The sequence below is a fragment of the Melitaea cinxia genome, chromosome 17 (assembly GCF_905220565.1).
Source record: "Melitaea cinxia chromosome 17, ilMelCinx1.1, whole genome shotgun sequence".
NCBI classification, from domain to species: Eukaryota; Metazoa; Arthropoda; class Insecta; order Lepidoptera; family Nymphalidae; genus Melitaea; species Melitaea cinxia.
This window is the reverse complement of record NC_059410.1, coordinates 4,163,416-4,178,683: the sequence shown is the minus strand read 5'-3', so window position 1 is coordinate 4,178,683 and position 15,268 is coordinate 4,163,416. Positions and strand designations below refer to the sequence as shown.

The window sequence follows — 15,268 nt, the reverse complement described above, 5'->3', positions numbered from 1 at the left end:
GCGGATATGTTCCCTACTATGACTAAGGATCGGTATCAGGTGTACATGATAACAACCGGGATCGACTGGTTAACGTGCTCTCCGAGGCAAGGTGGGTAGACCCAAAAGGACTAACAACGAGACCGGAAATAAATATTTGCATAAACACAAATATCCACTCCGAGCAGGAATCGAACCCGCGACCGTCCGTCGGTGCTTAGGCGCCGCCGACACGGCACACGGCACCCTTTACACCAGAGCGGTCGTCCCACCCAGCTTACATTTAATTTGCATTACAACGAGACCGGAAATAAATATTTGTATAAATACAAATATCCCCGTGACTGTCGGTGTTTTAGGCACCACTGACACAGCACACGCACCATTACATCAGAGAAATATACGAGGACTTTTAATTTCTGTAACATCAGTGTCACATCTGTCGTTGCGTAAGGAGTAAGTATTGTAAATAGATTTGAACACACTTAAAAACACTTAAGAAAAAATTGAAAAAAGTACATACAGGATAATAATATATGTAATTATAATAAAACTAGTGGTCGTCCAGTGGTCGAAATTAGACCATAATAATTAATTTAAATTTAAATATTACTATAATAATAAACGAAATAGTGTATATGCGTGTGTGTGTCAAATACATAGTAGTACGAGTATGTGTAATGTTTATTAAATTGATTTGGTGTATTTTTATGCATAATAAAAAAAATAGCATTCTGCACTTTTTATCTACATATATAAACTATAAGTGCGTGAAATTTCATACTCCTCCATCCTCGCAATTTCCGTAAAAAAGGGGTACAAAGTTTTTGCTTCACGTATTAATATATAGATAAGATATATCACATAAACTTGATAGTAATTAATAAAGCACGAGTAATTACATAACACTATTATTTTAAATTCAAAAAATGTATATAAAAGTATATGCATAATGTAATTTTATGACGAAAAACAAACGTACTCTATAATACTACAAGTACACAGTTTCTATATTCAAAGACAATATAGCTTTAATTAGAAGCATCATTAAAATGTATATTATGCATTTCATACTACGTTATAAAGTAATAAAATTTTATATTTTTTCGTTTTTCTTACAATGCGTGCATGCGTGAAATGAATAAAGATTTATGTAATATTAAAAAAAAAATTATAAATTTGCAGCAAATAAAATTTGATTATGGAAACTTTACCGTTCACGTAATTTATTTTTAAATACCGGTAGTATTAAATATGTAGTAAAATGTTGAATAAAAAGTGTAGAAACTAGTTTTTGTAAAAAAAAAAAAAAACGTGTAATTGCAAAATACATTCTCGAGCGTTACAGTTAAATCAATGTTCTTAACATTTTTTCCAGCTTTGGAAATAATTTGAAATCTATCCGATGTACTCATACGGTTTATCTTATCTCCAAATCTGCTTTGGAATCGGATTTTCCATGATGACAAGGGCTACATCACCAGCTTAACTTATCCTCTATATAGAATGATGTATTTATGGCCATATAAAGATTCTAATCTAGAGAACTCTAAATCAGATAAATTAGGAGAAATCTAAAATCGAGATGAACAAAATTAGACATCATCATCATCACAGCAGCCTTTTGCAGTCCACTACTTGACATAGGCCTCCACAAGTTCACGCCAAAAATGGCGTAAACTCATGTGTTTTGCCCATAGTCACCACGCTGGGCAGGCAAAAAATTTGTCATCGAACTATTAAATATAATATCTAAATAGGATAGGTCACAGCATGAAATATCCTGCTCAAAATTTGGAGTAGTCCGACTAGGGAAGCACCTTGACCTTACAGAACATTGAAGCTAAATGAGTTATGTTCCTGTGGTGAGTAAGGTAAGTCGGCAACACGTTTCCAACGCTTCTGGTGTTGCAGGTGCATAAGTTACGATAATCGCTTACTATTAGGTGAGTCGTATGTTATATTTTGTTTGCCGACCTAGTTGTATTAAAAAAAAATTGAAATAAAGAAAACTTTGTAATTCGATTTTTAAACTATAACTGATATCAGTTTTTTTTAGATTAGATTGAATAAAGAAAGCAACAACTTAAGTAATTTCAAACAATTTTAAATAAATATCTTTCTTGCTCATAATTAGAAGAAAAAAAAATATATACGCATGGATATACATATATTATGACATTTTAAAATTCAAAGAAATTGATAATTCATACACATTATAACAGTTACATATTAACAGTTGAAATGGATTTGGTCAAGATTTAAATCATAAAAATTAAAAAAGAAATGTATATTTTGTGGAAGTAGAAGAGCGTGCTCTTGTTATCAAAACCATTTGAAAAAAGTATTTTACCTTGTTTGTTTTCTTTGAGGAAGACTTTTTCTAATTTATAACAGAACGTGAACGTCAATTAGATTTACAAATATCGAAATTCATAACAAAAAAAAACATGATCGCTGCGTTATTCCTAACATAACCTAAATCTCGAAAGTTCCTATTGTCAAGTTTACTAACAAAATAGCAATAAACAAAAAGAAAAATAGTGTACTAAAAGTAAGTGCTTCTTATATATATTAAACATTCATTAACCTCCATTTCCTCTTTTATTTACTAATGTTTACCGGCATAAATAATAAATTATTGATGTCAGAATCAGCTCTGTTAAGAACGTTGTATACATCTTGCGATGTTCATGAATGTGACCATGGTTCAATATCTGTTATCAAGAGATCATTTTACTGATTAATCTTCTTACATTTGATCTTATAAACGGTCAATGTTAGGTCATTAAATAATGGTTATAATCTGTAGATCCGATATGACATGTCGCTGTGGACTTGTTAGCTTTTCCATTCTTGACTAACTTAAAATGTGTATAAAGTTACATTATTACATAAAACTATTATTATTAAATTAAGTAATATAATTTTTATGTTAGTCTCATATTTTATTGTATATTGTTAGTCTCATACTTTTAAATTAGTTTTTGGATAATTAATTAATAATTGCGTTGCATGATTGTTCCAGCGGTCTATACCATTGACTAACTTTAGTAAGAAGAATTCAGTGTGTCTATACCATATGAGTACAACCAGCTGTATTGCCCAAGTGTTACACATGCTCCCGATAAGGTAACGACATCTTACAAAACTGTCGCGTATTGGAATACCACATGAGTTACCTTAAGAGCCAAACTCTTAGCTAACGTCGACGATATCTAATGCAACTTAATTATATAAGGATAGGTAGTGTTTAGTTGGTTAATCTGAGACGTACAAATTTAAATTCTCGTTTTTAATCGACAAATTATTTCTAATAATTCTTTTTTAATTTTCTAATAATTTGTCGAAACAAGAATTTTAAGCCGCTTAAGTATTTATTGGAATTGATGTTAAGGAATTTTGTGTAATAAATTTGCTTAAATATATATTAAAGATAAAATCGATTAAAAAAATATTTGTTACTTCTATATTCGGAAATATTTGAAGACAAAATTAAGCGAGTGAGAGTAGAGAGTGATCATTTGATGTAATCGAGATTTTTAATGTCAGTTTTTGTTGTATAAAGGTCCATAGGCAAGATAAATGTACTCATTCAAATTATCTATAGGCAATTTAAATGTAAATTTAATGAGAATTGGTCAGCCATATTTCAGAGTTGATCATAACAGTTAGTCTACACAGAGCTTTAGGTCACTGGGCTGTTACTTGGAATGCGGCCGCTTTTGCAACAAGTTCTTCCGTCCCTTTCACTCAACTGATGATACGACATCTCTCTTTCTAACAGCGAAATATGCCGAATAATTTTTGTACAGGTTCTTTCAAAGGACTAGTTGTAAATCTAAAAAATTAACACGAGGTAACGTTTTTCTTTTATTTTTAGATAAGAGAAATGAAGATGAAATAATAAATAATTATCTATCTACATGCAACACACTACAGAGATCCACAAAAGAGAATATAATGTTTATTGTGTCTGCATACCGCTAGGTAGTATTTTAAGTTGTGCGCGTTGGCGCTTTAATTTTTTTTTGTTTTTTTCGAATTTGATGTATTTTTGGTTCTTTTTTTTAATTTCATCAGGAACATTAACTTCTGTTTTTATATTACATAAGATTTTTTTACAGTATTGTTTTTATTTTTAATAATTAATAAAAATAAAAATAAAAACTGGACCAAATAATGATTTCCAATTTTTTTTAATTTAAATTATTATTTCTGTGATCGAAAATTATTAGTCACTTTAGGTTCGTTTGATAGAAATTCTATATAATCTTCTTATTATATATATAAATGAATGTTCGTCTGTATGTCCTTTATACAATCGTAAACCATGCATTTGATCAGGTGAATCTTCAGCAAAGTGTTGTGCATGAGCCCACAAAGATTTCTGAGGTGGCACGACAAAAAAAAATCGTAGCAACGGGCGCAGAATACAGCTAGTATGTAATAAAAATAACGACAGTGTTTTATACAGTAAATCTGGTATAATTTGGCAAATATGAAATATTGAAATAAGTTTAACAGTGACATTTCTTTAATTTTTCTAAAACATTACAATAAATACGTTACTATACAGTTAAAGGTTATGTGTTATACAGCAATAAAACGTGTTCGCAAGGATGTTGAAGTATATTTTATTATTAAAAAAGTTGAATTGCAAGGTATATTGTCAACCGGTTTCAAATTGTGAACGACGACATTATATAATGCATATTATATCAATTATAATCATTAAGTTTTTATGAACGAAACAAATTGGTACGAAGCGAACCAGTTACCGAGTTTATTTGTGTAATGTTGTATCACTAGGCTGTGGTTGTATCATAACATGTTATGGGTTAATATTATTTTGCATCTATATTACCAATGTTTCTTGCTCATAATAAAGTTGGCTGGTTTAAAATGCAGTAGCTTAAATCGACGCATTTGTAAATGAATCAATTGTGTTGTACAATAAATTATTTAAAATAACAAAATAAATACGTGAATCAGCTACTTGAATAGAAACATTTTCAAATTCACAATTTACTTTCTTGTGCTACCGTAAACGTAACACTTCTTCTGATATGGAAGATATTTGCAAGTTTTCAGTTAACCATCAATGCGGACCAAGTTGAAATGTATACGAAATAGAATTGTTATCAAGTCTTATAATATTATCACATAGGTTTAGCACAATCAATTAACTTTTTTTAAATTAGATTAAATAAAACTTTTCTTTAATACGGAGTCTGTTGTTAACCAAAAGGTAAAAAAAAATATATGTGTCAGTCTAAATCGCGTCTGTGTGTATAACTACATATATACAACTCAAATTAGTCTGAGTTATTTTACTTGTATTGGTTTTATATTTGAAATAATTTAACGCAAGATTATGAAATTGAATACAGATTTAAAAACATTAAAATATGAGTAGACAAATTTGTATAATAATAAAAGATTCTTGATAGCAATGTAATTAAAATTTAGAGTTCTGCAAAATGAGGTGCTCGAAATATAGAATTATTTTTGTTTTTTCTCGAAATTCCGCTGTCAAAATTTGGGCAAAACCAGAAGATGTTCGTGATTTATTTAAAATTCCTAAGCATCTTATTTTTGTCGAGTCGTCCAGGAAATGTACCATCATTTAATTACATCTGATATACGAATACTGTTTGTCCGCTTATTAGCTGAGGTCATGAATGCAGTGCCATTGTAAGTGGATGATACAACGCGCCAGAAGGCCGTGCTATTGTTAAGGCTCTACAGGTCTTTGTTATAAATAGAAACGCGACTAAATAAGATTAAATTTGTTGTATATGGAATACAATTATTATATATTTTCAATGTTGCGTAGGTTTATAATATTTTTTGTTTTGTTTGTTTGTTCGAGCGGTAATGAGTCAGATTTTCAAGTTTATGCTTTATCTTTATTAATGTTTTGTTAAATATATTCCCTGCAGGTAACAGTCTTTTGCAGTTAGACATATAAGCTCTCATACATTTTCGATGTTTTGGATTTGTGTCTGTTATTTTCATCATCATCACTTCAGCCTATTGCAGTCCACTGCTGGACATAGGCCTCCACAAGTTTGTGCCAAAAATGTCGTACACTCATATGCCCTCAGTCACCACGCTGGGCAGGCGGGTTGGTGACCGCAGGGTTGGCTTTGTCGCACCGAAGACACTGCTGCCCGTCTTTGGTCTGTGTATTTCAAAGCCAGCAGTTAGATGGTTATCCCGCCATCGGTCGGCTTTATAAGTTCCAAGGTGGTAGTGGAACTGTGTTATCCCTTAGTCGCCTCTTACGACAGCCACGGGAAGAGAGGGAGTGGCAATATTCTTTAATGCCGAAGCCACACAACTTATTATTCCGTTATTTTAGTTTAATTTATATTGCTGTAACAAGTCTAATATCTGTGTTTACGTTGAGATTTATCTTTCGAAAAATTCGCAAAATTTCGAAAAATATTCTGCAAGGTGACAGAAAATTATAACAAATGTCTATAAATAATTAACTACGTTGCATGTAGTTGTTTAATTACAATGGATTAAGGCTTTGGTAACTTGGTTGTCGCTTATAATTTTAGACCAAAGTTGGGCACAGCAGGAAATATCCTGCTAAAATCTGGAGCAGCCTGACTGGGAAAGTACCATACAGAAGATCACAGCTTAATAATACTCCTTTCAAGCAGTATTGTGTTTTAGTGGTGAATAAGGTGACCAGAGCTCCAAGGAGAATTTGGGGTAAGGTCGACGATGGTCTTACGATGCGTCGGGTGTTGCAAGCGTCTATAGACTACGGTGTTCGCTTACAATCAGGTGTGCCGTACACTTGTTTGCCGACCTAATTGTATTTAACAAAAATCCTACTGCACAGTAACAAACACCCGATACAGATATAGCTTGCCCTTTACAGAAATGCTATAATACTTACGTTCCGTTTCATGGCTGTTCCTCGTATGTCCTCTGATCTGTTCGTTCACATAGTTGTTGCTCTTCGGAACGTTGAGGGCGCTGCGGATGCCCACGGACGAGTTATCCAAGTGACCAGGCCCGATTTTGGGAACATGACTCGAGCAGTACACTTCTTTGTCTTCCGTCCAGTGCTGATTGTTGTAGTATGTCTGGTGAATAGAAAATGAACAATATATAAGCCAAGGGTGTGGAAGTGTGGTGGTAGATTTATTAAAGATTATTACTTTATGTGATTCATATTTTATATGAATTTTAAATGACGGATTAGTGCAGCGGTCACAGCACTTCCCGGCTTATGACAAACACTTGTATTGGTCATACGGTGTTTGCCGTGGTGTAGGAGTTTGTGTTTGTTTCCGGTCACAGGAGTAAATCTTAGTTGAGGCCGCTGAGTGTGAGATGTTTATTTATTTCGATTTTATCTAAATTATAGGTTAAGTTGTAATAATATTTGTAGAAATTTTGCGCAACAGTTTTCTGATAAAGTGCTGAATAAGACGAAAAATATTTATTTCATGATAAATCATTGTTACAATAAGCTATCTACATAAATAGTTTGTTCAGAATATATATTTTGTTACAAAAATATTAATGAAATAGAAGTAATAATTTTTATGAAATAGAAGGACGCGGTTACAATACATAGGTAAGTAATTGTTATGTGATACATCATGTTACTAATGTTATCTTTACATGCAAAGGTTGTCTATGACAAGGAATTTTTTATAAGGAATCACTTAAAATCAAAAACAACTTTATTCAAATAAGCTTCAAAAGCACTTTCGAATCGTCATTTTATAAATTAAAATTTTAAAATGGTTATTAGTTTTTAAAGGAATGTAGATTCTGCAAATTAGTGATAAGATCGCCTTTGCGTCTTATTAAGAGTGCAACATTATATTAAATAATAATATTAAATTAATAAATAATATTACATATAAATAAACATTATGCAGCATTATGCAGTACTATATCCTCTTAAAACCGCCTAAAAATTAATATTACGTGGGGCCTACTTCTTGAGTGATATCCGTCCGGTTGTAAGACAAAGTTGCAACTATTTTACACATTCTCAATCAAATGTTTATTACATTATTTAAATAAACATTATTTTCAATACTAATATCGAATTATTAGGCAATAAATTTAATAAATTAATGATCCGTGAAAACAATCACGAAATATATCCAATGAATGTGTTAATTTGATTTTATGGTATTTTTACGCCACTGTCAGCGATTCCGCTGTCGATTTCATTCAAATACGAACGCTCATTATTAAGCTGATTCATTCATTGAGACACAATGGTAAACAAACCAGCAATGAAATACCCTTACTATCATTTCCGTCATTATTAGGCTTCCACAGTGTAAGTAAAAATATAGTAAAAACCAAACATAATTTACGTTTGGTTTTTGGTATATTTTATATATATATATATATATATATATATATATATATATATATATATATATATATGAACTTAACATTTTTAGAAGTTTTTAACGTTTCATATTATATTCAATATTTTAATGAAATAATAAGAGACACACTACACTGTTTACACTGTGTTGATAATAACAATATCAATGAAAGGTCAGACTTTTCATGGCCAAACTATTGCACAAATTGTAATAAAAATTAATATGCAGATATAGTTTTATTTGTGTGTAAATATCCTTTCTCACGATACATATTGCATGTTTCCTTTCTATGGACAAAATTGTTAAACTTAAATTTACTTAAAGTAAGTTTACTTTTTTACTAAGTTTATTGCAGTTTAATAGTAGTTTATTGCAAAGGCTAGGGTGTATTTTATAGTGAATCACATTATAGTGGGTTTATAGTAGTGTGATGTGTTAGAGCTAATGCAGATGTTACTTGGAATATTCTCAATACCAAACTACAAAGACCTTGCTAAGACGTATTACAAATCATCCTTATACGTATAATAAATACTCTAATTGTTTGTGAATTATTATGTAAAAAAAAAGTTAAATTGTCTTGCTAGTATTCGATCGTTATTAAAATATAGCAAAAACCAAACATAATTTACGTTTGGTTTTTGCCATATTTTAGATGGTAGGCTATTTATAATCTGTGATTATTTATAAAATACGGTTTTATGAAATGTGGAAAAAAAATATATTAAAAAGTATCTTATAAAATGAATGGGGAGGTTAGGTCAAGCTATGTTCGTTTTTACGACAAAAAATTTAATCAAATTAAGTTTTTGTGACACACTTACATAAATACGATTTAAAATAGTACTTAATATATTAATATTAATATACTCCTATTAAATTAGATGCACAGAAGCAACCGTTAACTATTCACACTATTTTTACTTTCATGTTATTATTTACCGTTGTCCATTTCAAAAGCTTTTATTTTGTTTACATAATTATAAAAACATTGTTTTAGTTTTGTTTGCTTAAAAATACTTCTTTCTTTTCTTTCATTCCTTTACAAATATTAAAGTAAAATAAAATAAAAATAGAATTCAGTCATACCTACGGCGTAATTAGGTTTCAACTAAATATTTCCTATCCGTCAACCCGCGGCGTGGTGGATAAAGCTCCAATCCTTCTCTTAAATGGAGAACGAGGCCCGGCAGTGGGATGCTACAGGATGAATCGTAAATATTTCCTATTTTTCAAATTAATCTTATATATAAAATTCTCGTGTCAATGGTAGTTACCATACTCTTCCGAAACGGCTGGACATTTGTGTGCATATCGGGTAGGTCTGAGAATCGGCTAACATCTATTTTTAAACCTCTAAGTTATAAGGGAGGAGGAGGAGTTTAAGGGGGTATAACATATATGGCAAAACAGTGTTTGCGGGGTCAGCTAGTTATTTTATAAATCTTTACGTTAGGTACTTGATCTTGCACGTCATAATAGGTAGTTGAAATCATATTTACCTTATCATTACCGTAATACCTTAAATTATAATATTTAATGTATCTCTTGGTGGTTATCACATGATTTATAAACAAACAGGTACATATTTTGTAAGTGGTACGAAGCTTTACACGTGGCATTACTGTCTGTTTCGGGTCGTTATTTTTAATAAATAAATAAATAAATAAATAAATATTTACACAATACACACACGGTCGTCTGTTCCTAAAGTAAGCAACTTAATGCTTGTGTTATAGGTAACAGCCGACTGGTATATAACATTGAACCTGCGACCTGCCCGGTATTGCACGGGTGCATATATTATCTAAAGCAGACCGAGGCGTGGCCAGCCACCCAACCGTTTCGAGTTGAGTGAAAATTTCAAACTGTAATAACTTTCAAAGTATTCCTTTAAATAATACAAGTGCAATTTTAATCTAAGCTAAATGAGTCTACTGTATACCTTACATTTTTTCGTGAATATTTCGATATACTCATTTCTTTTAATTTAAATGAACAACAAAGTAAATAATTGTCCAATTGGGTGCCATCGTACGGAAATTATGCGCGTACATTTATTGCGGCGATATATTTTATTTATAAAGAGAAGATATATATATACCTAGTGTCTAAAAGGCAAGCAAAGCTCCATAAAAATAGTTAGTGTTGCCTAAGAATTTTTTTAAGTCTCCAACAGTCGAATTATTGAAATTCGCAAAACTGATATACTACGTTGAGTTAGCTATACAAATAAATAAAATTCGTGTGTCTGTTTGTAATATTAAAATAAACACTTTTTGCTAAATGCATATGGACGTAGGTATACACGGTACATATACCAAAATAACATTTTTTTTTTACAATTTTTGTCTGTCTGTCTGTTTGTTCCGGCTAATCTCTGAAACGACTGGACCGATTTTGACGGGACAATCACTGGCAGATAGCTAATGTATTATTAAGGAGTAACTTAGGCTAATTTAATTTTAGACATTTAATTTTGTAACTGCGAACCGAATAAAAACTTTTTTGTTAAATTGAACGCGAATGAAATCGCAGGCACAGCTAGTAAGAGAGATATTTTAGAAATTGTGCATAACGTTATTGAATGAAGACAACTTTCACTTCTTAAAATAAACGGAAAAAAATGACAATCGTTTATATTTTTCTTTAAAAACGAAATGTTACAAACTGAAAGAACTGTTTAATGCAATATTTTTGATAATTATATTTTATTATAATATACTACGTGTACCCCGCAATTTCACTCGCGTTAATTTAAGGAAACAAGGTACATACTCGTACTAAAATATTATATAGCCTAATAGCCTTCCTCGGTATTATCCACTACAAAAAAAAATCTATTCGAACTACTTAGGGTTCCAGAGGTTAGCGCGTTTTAGTGTAAGTAATGGTTTAAAGCAGGGGTGAGCAACCCACGCCCCGCAAATAGAGATTTTGTGCGACCCGCCAGAGTTTTCAAATTTTCAAAACTGTCAATTTTATTATAATAATGCACATCAAAATTCAATACTTAAAGTAAGTCTTATCATTTTCCATCAATTTTTGCTTTTGGCCCGAATATCAATTTTTCAAAATTTTGCGGCCCTCTACTAAAAAAACGTTGCTCACCCCTGGTTTAAAGTATTTTAGTACGTTTTTCCCTCAAATTGATGCGGTGAAACCGTGGCTCACAGCTAGTATAAGTATAAGTATAAGTATCAGTATCAGTATCAGTTACATTATAAGCCTTGTTTATAATGTAACTGGTGGAGTGATGGTTGCGGTGTCATGGAATAGATTTTCGTATACTTTTGTATACAATACATATATATTTTCTGATCTGTTGGATTGTCATGTATATCTCAAACAGATCAAAGTGATCTGTACGTATTTCCACATTGTGTCGCTTCGTAGAGAAATTATTCGCCAACCGGCAGTGGAGCAATGCGATAGATTTAAGTACCATTCAATATGAAGTGGTAGTTTTTTCCCAAGAGAGATATATTCCCTATAGCTATTCAAAAATCAATAGGTTGTCAATATGTACTTTACCAATACTAAATCTCCTTCTCTTTTTCAACAGGATAAAGATTGGTTAATCCCTTTATTGTTTTATCACGTTCAACATTAAAATAAAATTGATATTAATCTTTATTTTCGTATTTACTAACTTATTTAGTCTGTATTTTGCTCAAAATAAAATAAAAAAAAAATTACGGCTTACATATAAAATAAGAGAATATATACAATAGGTAATCTTCGCTAAATATTCCATGTGGTCTAAATTTCGAAGTGAAATAGATAACGTAATGTATATATACTGTAAATACTAGCGAAAATTTATATTTTTATATATTTTATTTATTTACAGAACTTGGCCTTGAAAACAATGCTTTAACAGTTATATACGTTGCAGGTGAGTAACAGGTTAGTTACACGTGACTCATTTACAGACTGATCTGTATCAACATTACTCATGTTTGTTTACCTTGGATTTAATACAATTAATACTATCAGACGTCTCATAAATTTCGTTTTTTAGTTTTCGATGATTTTTGCACCAATTTGCTGACCCAACTTTGTCCCGCGTGACAGTTCACCAACTGTGTCCCGCTATATTTATTTTAAGCGGCTTCAAAAAAAAGGAGAAGGTTCTCAATACTGTGTTGTAGTGTGACTGTATTTTTTTTATATAAGCCAGCTCATAACTTTTGACTGGGTGGACCAATTTCGATTATTTCTATTTTAATCGAAAGGTGGTGCGTGTCATGTAGTCCCGTTGAAATTTAATCAAGATCTGACAAGCACTTTTCGAGTTGTATCTAATAATGCGTATTTACGTGACTACTTTTTCGTCGATCTACGTTGTATTATACCGCATACCTTTTCATTAGGCATAACGATTTTGATGTTTCTTTTAATCGAAAACTAATACTTGTCTTGCAGTCCCATTTCAATTTAATCGAGATCTGATGACTACTTTTTGATCTTGACTTGATGATCTTTGATGACACGTATTATTTTGTATACTTACGTTGTATTAATTGTCGATGTAGTTGAAGTTGGGTTTTTTTTTTTTTCGTTTGAGAGCAAACACAATTATCCGAGTATGTACATGTAGTTTTTTTTTAATTTCTTTAATAATATCTTAAATTTTTTACTTTTTTTAACTTCTTTTATTTATTTTTTGACTATTAAGTCATATTAATGCATACGATTATGGAAGTATAATTTGTATGCTTTCTATTTTTATATAATTATATAGCCTTAATTTTTCATATTATATAAATGAAATTGTTATTCTCGTAAGAAATTAAGAGCAATTACTTTTTATTTTGCGTTTTGATGCTCTTAAAATTAAAAAAGACTTAGGATAGGCCAAGAAACACAAGCATGCAGAAATATGCAGAAGTGGCATAATTAAACTTTAGAATGTCAAACAAACCATAGAAACAGCACAGTAGCAATGAATGTTAATGTAAACGAATTCGCGAGAGACATCTAATATACCTTTTTTGTATATTTTAAATGCTTAACTGCTGTGTGGTTACAGCAGTAAAGAATATATAACCTCTCCCTCTCGTCCTGGGGGTGTCATAAGAGAGGGATAACATAGTTCCACTACCAACTTAAAAAGCCAACCGATGGCGGGATAGCCATCCAACACCTGCTGGCTTTGAAATACACAGACTGAAGACGGGCAGCAGCGTCTTCGGATCCAGGACGAATTTTATGCACAACTGTCGGTCTTTTTGGTATAAAAGAATCGTGTGGGATAATCGCCTTTTTCGCCATCAAACTATGTTCATCAAAAGTTTCGCGAAATATAGATAGCACAAAATTTATAACAAAGTGGATAAATGAAAAAAAAAAAAATATATATATATATATATATATATATATATATATATGCATATATATATATACATATATATTTTGTTGGGGATACATTAGCTCTGTGTGTATAAATTTTATACTTATTTGATAATGTTTTGAATGTGCCTCTTTCACAGTACTAGCTTTCAATGTGTTTCCATCAATGTAATTCCTGTACTTAAACTATATGTTTATGTTTACGATTTCTAATAATCTTCCATAAGTTGTAAAGTATTATTTATAATTTATACCTTCCTCCATAAACAGGCTTTTCTAACATATAAATAGTTTTTATAGTTACATCGTTAATTCCTGAGATATATTCAATTTTATTACATTAATAAACTTGTAGATACGTAGAAATTTTAATTAAAATTCTCTTAAATTGTTAACGTCTGTATTGATTCTTTATTGATTAATATTTGGTTATTTATTTTGAATTCGTGAAGAACAACAAACGTTTGACTTTCCTAAAAGTTTTATAGCATTCGGAAAAACCAATTTCTAATAGTTTAATATATTTATTTTTTCTATTGTAGTATTATTAATGTTAATTTATTAATACATATTTTATGCTTTATTGCACACTGTCAAAATATGTGCAACGATAATACGATATACTAAACTTAACAGCGTGCAAAAACGGTTTCGTCGCTTGTATTGATATCGATATGATTTCTTAAACATCCCTGTCTATAAACAAAACATTGATAAAATTACAACATGATAGGCACGCGGTCTGGGGTAATAGTCGTTATTTACGATAATTTTTATGTACTATTTATCAAATAAATACATGTCTGGGTAGAAACGCTGAGAGTCATATACGCGATATCAGTGCAAGTCACTTTGGAGCAGTGTCGTTAATTATGTTCCAATCCTTTTATTACACATTTACCTTTATTTAATGATACAAAGATTGCAGTACATAAATCAAAACGTCAAAATTAATGAAAATAAATTACTATACATTACCTTTAGAGTTAGCTTCGTTCCACAGACCGCGCACTTGAAGCATCCACTGTGGAAAAATGTGAAGTCCTTCAGTGGCCCAACTCGGTCCACTTGGTACACTATCTCGTTACAACGGAAGCAGGTGCTCTCGTAGAAATTCGGACGATACATGGCGGTTACGGTCACGTCATAATTAGGATGAAACACTTCACTACACTTCACTTTTTCAGTTATGTGTCACTTCACTTTGTCACGTGTAACTATTGGAAATTGCAATAAAAAAAGGGTTTTTGGAACTCAAATTTTACTTCATTTTTGAACTTAGCTGAAACAAGATTTGTATTGTTATGTAAAAGGAAATAATCACTTGTTGGTAGTAATGTTAAATTGTAGTTTCGCGGATCTAATCGCAATAATTAAGCAATTTCAACTGTCATCGCTTCAACGATTGCTCTTTAATATATAGTAGAAATCAATGAAATGCACGTTGCAAACGATCAACGATTGTTAAGTGTACTTTTTGAGTGACAGCTGATATTATATTTTAGTTTATTTTTAAATTGCAATTAGATTTCAATAGCTGCATAATTGAT

The 15,268-nt window shown here is 31.0% G+C and overlaps 1 protein-coding gene across 1 annotated transcript in view; it reads right to left on the bottom strand.

Annotated features, from left to right (window-relative positions):
* The window catches only part of LOC123661645 (hillarin), a 59,242-nt gene extending 44,251 nt beyond the window's left edge, over positions 1 to 14,991 (bottom strand). The window contains exons 1-2 of the mRNA XM_045596598.1: positions 14,697 to 14,991; positions 6,899 to 7,088 (exon numbers count right to left, since the gene is read on the bottom strand). Of these exons, the coding sequence (XP_045452554.1) occupies positions 6,899 to 7,088; positions 14,697 to 14,846 (340 nt within the window). The 5' untranslated portion in view covers positions 14,847 to 14,991. The remainder of the gene's footprint in view (positions 1 to 6,898; positions 7,089 to 14,696) is intronic.
* Positions 14,992 to 15,268: the final 277 nt, after the last annotated feature.